General features: G+C 38.5%; 1 protein-coding gene across 3 annotated transcripts; it reads right to left on the bottom strand.

Moving 5' to 3' along the window:
* Positions 1 to 323: 323 nt before the first annotated feature.
* LOC113778207 (UBP1-associated protein 2A-like) lies at positions 324 to 5,542 on the bottom strand. Of its 3 annotated transcripts, none has more exons than XM_027323537.1 (2): positions 3,853 to 5,541; positions 324 to 1,225 (listed from the first exon to the last, which is right to left on the bottom strand). In XM_027323537.1, exon 1 carries the CDS (start codon positions 5,377 to 5,379, stop codon positions 3,865 to 3,867), a length of 1,515 nt encoding a protein of 504 aa, XP_027179338.1. In that variant the 5' UTR covers positions 5,380 to 5,541; the 3' UTR covers positions 324 to 1,225; positions 3,853 to 3,864. The 3 variants fall into 3 exon arrangements, with proteins under 3 accessions (XP_027179338.1, XP_027179346.1, XP_027179329.1); XM_027323545.1 differs by lacking the exon at positions 324 to 1,225 and adding an exon at positions 1,417 to 1,771 and having other exon boundaries at positions 3,865 to 5,542; XM_027323528.1 differs by lacking the exon at positions 324 to 1,225 and adding an exon at positions 1,417 to 1,771 and having other exon boundaries at positions 3,853 to 5,539.
* Positions 5,543 to 6,150: the final 608 nt, after the last annotated feature.

Genomic DNA, 6,150 nt, shown 5'->3' with positions numbered 1-6,150 from the left:
GTTTTATTATATAATTGTTAGATTCGTCAGGCCCTTCCAGGATACCTTGGTCCCAAAAAAATTGTTATTGTTGGCCCTCTAAGGTCCTTACCGTACTATATATTTCTTTGTCCATTTTAAGTTAATCAGAACACGGATCAATTTTTTTTCCTTCTTTTTTCTTTTTTACCAAATTACTAAATATTGAATTTTGCAGTGGACTAGGCTCATCATTTACTAGGTAAGATACCTATTTGGCTATTGTCAAAGACAACAAATCTTGTCTCCATTTTTTTCGAAAGCTAAGGCCTAAAAAGTGCAATAGTCGGATAAAACATAAAAGATCAGATGTGCAGGGGGCACATGTAAGTCAGGATGAAATGACTACTATAGCTACGCTTGATTGGAAAATCTGATCCAAAAGCATGCAACGCTCAAAATCCATTCACCAAACAAAAAAAAGATCAAAATAGCAACTCAAATAGACTGTCACTTTCTGTGAGAAAGAAGTCAGTCTCCAGAAATGATGGGAGAAATGAGTGGAACAGCATTCCAGCGCCAAACATATCTTGGTGCAGATCACAGTAGCATTGCCACCATTGCGAGCACCTGTCGATGCAGAACACAAAAAAAAAAAAAAAAAAAAACTAGAAGCTCTCACAGCATCAATAGATTCTTAGGATTCCTATGGTTTGAAAGCTTTCAGTAAACCAAGTCACTCAGAACCCTTGTCCGGTATAAAGAGTACTAGGAAGGAAAGATTCAGGAGGAATAGAAAAGTAATTCTGACTGGGACAAAAACCAAAAATCTAGAAATGGAGGTAACAGTACCTCACAGGACAGTCTCAGAAGGAAAAGAAAAACTTTTTTGCACTTGAAGCTTGGATAACCTTGAGTTCCCTTTTCCCCAAGTTTGAAATCACTAGTTATTTGGATATATAATATTGATTCTTACTATCATGGTAAGGCTTCTATATTTAACCAGACACTTCAGACAGAACTAAGTACGTCAAGATCCAGTCTCAGAAGGCTCACAATTCCACTCTAAAAAGCAAGTTGAAGAAAAATAGCAACAAATAACATTTCTGTAACGAAGCCTCAAGTTTAGGTTTTTTACAAAATAGCATCTGTGTAAACAAGCTTCAGTTTTGGAAACCAGTGAGAAAGAAACCAAAAAACAAAATCAAACAGTAACTTGACCCCTGATGTTTAAGACACTATAATCTGTCTTCCCAGTATAAAGTACCTGCAACAGCATCCGTCATACAAAAAACATAAAATCTATACCATTTTACAATTTACCAAAAAAAAAAAAAAAGACGCCTGCTAGAACATTTGGTAAAAGAAGCAGAATCATGCATTTCATTGAAAGCCTGATGCACGTAACATCTTAAAAAATCTAAAAAAAATGAATGAAAAATGTACGAGAGGAAGATGTTGAGCAACGTGAAAGGAGAATTACAAATGAATTAACATCAGATTCGGATCTAAAGGTACATAGTCCTCAAATAGAGCTAAAACTTTTGATAAGAACCATCCATCAAAGTTAGAGATACTGACCTGCTTCTCAATATATTTTTGAAAAAGAAAATTATTGGAAACAAAGTACTACATAATTTTGAAAAGCAGTCAACAAAAGCGAAATACTTGGCTAGGAAAATACATGTTTAAATCTGGTCTTTAAGCAAACAATAACTTTTGCAACGTTATAAAGACTTCATTTGCAAGAGAGCCTGGAACTTCAGATGAATCACCAGTCCAAAATAAAAGATTGGTGCATTTATGAAGGAATCTGCACAATGAATATTAAAGTGTGAAAACCCCACTTTGAAGGGAAAAAACCAATTTTTAGAGAAAAGACAAGATAACTGCTCACAGCTCAAGCCAATACCTTGCAAAACATAATCTTGAAAAGAACAATAATTAATATTTTGCTTTCATTAATTCCAGAAGTTACCTTTTGAAATTTCACCTCAAATATAAACAAATAGTGGAACAGGAAATATTGTATGTGAACATGGAAATTGTGCTTGTAAATGCAAAGGAATACACCCTCTATGATAATACAGGACAAGATTTCACAAGTTCCATTCCCTTAAAATGATGGTTTGGAAATATTTTAAGTGCATCACAGGTTATAGGGACAGAGTGTCGAATTTGCTGTCTCATTAATGAATATGCATATGGAGGAGAAGAAATTGACACTGAATAAGTTTGAAAGTAAAAGCTAATCCAAATAATTGGCATCAAGAGCAGTCAAATACACTTATTTTGTACTTGCAAATAACAATCAGAAACCACTAAAGCAACGCCACTGCTTCTAAACCATAATTATCTTGATAACCAATATGTTTACCTTACAACGTGCAAAACAACATGATACAGTGTACCTGGTAAATGTCATTGAGGACCTCCAAAAAGAGATGTCATGTAAGAAAACCAAACCAGTGACATAATGGTAAAAACAATAAACATCAAAAGCCAACAGAGAGAGTAAATGCTACACATGGCACTCCAAATCAACAAATGGCTGAAACCAAACCAGTGACATAATGGTAAAAACAATAAACATCAAAAGCCAACAGAAAAGAGTAAATGCTACACATGGCACTCCAAATCAACAAATGGCTTATAAATCCAACCCTCCTACCCCCCCCCCCCCCAAAAAAACAAAAAAAGCCCCAAACTTAGACCCAAATTAACTATTTACATTTTTAATCAATAACCCATTAGTAAAACAGTTACACCAACCAATATGAATTGACATGTTGAAAGCAGACCTAGGCCTCACAGTTGATCTAGACAATGCTTAATGCATTACAACTGGCTGTGGTAACACCAATATCAGAATTCTGCACTGCTAGACTTTTTGTTAAAACTCTTGTGCACTTTGATTGTATGCCTTAATCTTCAAGAAAAATTATATTGGCCATATTTTTGCCACGAGGTAGAGATCAATTCAAAATCATTTATTATTTAATAAAATCTTAGATTGAGTTAAAACCTTATTGCCCTACCAAAATCATGCTTCTAGCGTTTCTTGTCCTATTAACAGTTCTGCTATTAAGGTCCAATTTCAACAAGTAAAAAAGAGAAGACAATGGTCTTCAAGGCCCAGTTTTGTCCTCTGAACTCACAAAGTTACATACATCAACCTACATATTCATATGGATAAAAAGGTCAATGCTAAAAACTGCAGAAAAAAATTTGCTACAGAACATGCTTCTCAATCCCCAAAAGTGCAAGTACAAGGTGACTGTGATGAACTCAATGGTTCCCTAACCTGTCAAAGACCCCTTTTCTGATCCAGGAAGAATCAAATGAAGGGACCACAAAAAAATGAAGGTGCTATAACCTTCCAAATTCAAGAAAAAGTTAGGGAAAAGACAAGTCCTCATAATAAAAGTAATAATCATTCTTAGACACCCAAAAAAAAGAACCATGAGAACAAGAAATTTCTAATTTCTTTTCTATCCAAATCCCAAAAAAAGAGGATAATCAAAGGCCTTTTCCTCTCCAAAATCTCAAGCAAGCAAGAAAAGCTCTCTTTTACTTTTTCTCTTGTTTACTGTCCTTTCTTCACTTCAGCATAAAAGCATAGCATCCTAATCATCTTAAATTACAAGTTCCAATCAGATACAAATACCTCCACAATAAATGCATAACTTCTCTACAAGCTGGACATAAACAGACAAGATTCCAACTAAAACAGGCAACTTATGTATATCTACTCTCACTTGATTTTATGAACGTATTCCATTTTGTTCCAAGCAATTTCTTTTTCAGCATATTAAGATTAAAAATCTAGAAATATATTTATCTAACCACAAATAGAAGCATTACAAAGCACGAGATCAGTTAAACAAGACATACCTTCCAACTGACCTAGTGTCCATGTCCCATATAAGGTGCACCACCTTGTGGTGGCCGAACGCCCTGCGACCCCATCTGTGGGTTCTGATACCCTCCCTGCATACCAGGCGGAGTCCCGTAGCCACCAACACCCTGTCCTCCATACCCAGCATTATTCATAACAGGCGGCACACCTTGGTTCACTGGCGCCCCAAGTCCTCCAAGCAAATTCCCAATACCCAAACCAGCACCCTGAGTGGCCAGCAAGGCTGTTAGCGCCTGCCCAAGAGCCGGGTTCAATGCAGACGCAGCCCCGGCAACAGCAGGATTAAAACCCACAGCTGGGCCAGAAGTAGGAGCCATCAAATGTCCAGCAGACCCTGCACCACCGCTACTACTCGAATACTTCCCTTTCTTTGAAGGATGCCCATAATACTGCTGCTGATGGTGCTGACCACCAGCATAATGCTGCTGATGCTGCTGCTGTTGCTGCTGAGGAAACTGTTTGCTTGGCTTAGGCCCATCAATCGCCTTCTGACAATGCAAGGTATGCCCTTCAAAATTCTTATGTGGCTCCTCTAACGCCTTCCTCGCACCCTCAACAGTCTTATACACAAACAAACAAAACCCTTTTGGCTTCCCAGTCTGCTTATCCAACCCCAAAGGCCCATCCTCAATCTCCCCAAACTTCGTAAAGAAATCCAACAACTTCTGCGGATCAAGCTCTGCTGCCACATTACTCACAAATATCTTCCTCAGAGTATACTCAGACACCGGAGGTGGCGCAGTAGGAGGTGGGGCAGGGACAGGGCCAGTAGAAGCTAGCTGGCAAGAAGTCATCCTATTCCCAATCTTCTTCTGTGGCTCAAGCAATGCTTTTCGCGCCCCACTCCTCCTCTTAAACAGTATAAAACCGTAACCTTTCGACTTCCCTGAAACCTTATCCGTAACCGCCTTGCAATCCTCAATCTCCCCATACTTCCCAAACACACTAGTTAGGGTTTCCGCAGTAGTATCCCATCCAAGACCGTGAACAAAGATCTTCCGGTGAGCTGGGTCTGCATCCGCTAGCTTTCTAACACTCGCCATCAAATCAGGGTGCTTGGAAACCGCTTCTTTTATCAAAACCACCATCTGGTCCTTCGAAAACGGCTCCAGCAGTTTCTCGAACGGCTCGTCATCCAAATCCTCATCCTTACTGTTCAGTTGCTCTTCAGCTCCGCCATTGGATTGTTTAATTTCGGTAGTCTCCGTCTTAATTAGGGTTTCCTCTTCTTGTTGTTCCTCAACTCCATCATCTTCCTCCTCCTCCTCCTCTTCTACTTCTTCTTCGACTTCTTCCTCAACTTCTTCCTCGACTTCTTCTTCTTGATCTGCCTCCATTTCTTCTTGTTTGACCTGAACTGGCTCATTCTCGGGTTGGGGCTCAGGTTCTGGCTCAGGCTGGGGTTCCGGTTCCGGTTCCGGTTCTGGTTCGGGTTTGACTTGTACGGGTTCTGGCTGGGGTTGGGTGGCTTCAGAGGTTCGAGACTTTCTCTTCTTCGCCATGGGGGAAGATCGAAGAGAGAACAAAAGAGCTAGGGTTTTTTCCGCGGCGGAGGCTAGGGTTTGGAGACGAAGAAATTGGGGGAAATGGATGATGAGGAATTTTCCAGAGGCTAATACTTATGTGGGCCTGATTATTAATAAGAAAATGAAATTCACGATGGTTTGGGTGGAAGCTGCTACACCGCTATTAACAAACTTTTGGGCCTAATAAAATGTTTTGGAGTCAGACCTTTCGGGAGGGCAAGAGCTTTGAGGAGATTCGTGGATTTAGGGTTGTGTTTGTATTACTTTGTCTTTGTGTGTAGATTTAATTGGGCATGCAATCCACGATTTGTACTACAGTATAGTTAGGGGCATTTATTGGCCGGTGATCAGTAATTTGGTAAAAAAAAAAAATTTCGGGAATTCCGTAATTGGCGTATCAAGGCTAATATTTGATTACTGTCCAAATTTTAGTTTGATAAATTGGATATTGGTAATATTCTCTAACAACGTTATTGCACCAAAATAATATTTCATATGTTTTTTCCTACAAAATTCAATAAAAAAGAACACTAGAACATATCATCACATTAAATAAATAAAAAATAACAAGTCAACATTGCATCTTGCCTTTCCACTACTCCAACTGCAACCAGTACTAAAATGTCAAATAGTTAGTAGTTAGTACACAATATTGGAATAGTTAATAGTTAAACTAATCAATAAATTTGTCAGTAGTAATATGTAGTTACAGTAATTAGTTAAGTAATTATTAGTTACTTTTACTAA

This window comes from Coffea eugenioides, chromosome 1, assembly GCF_003713205.1.
Source record: "Coffea eugenioides isolate CCC68of chromosome 1, Ceug_1.0, whole genome shotgun sequence".
Lineage (NCBI taxonomy): Eukaryota > Viridiplantae > Streptophyta > Magnoliopsida > Gentianales > Rubiaceae > Coffea > Coffea eugenioides.
The sequence above is the reverse complement of the archived record's forward strand: the minus strand, read 5'-3'. Positions and strand labels throughout refer to the sequence as shown.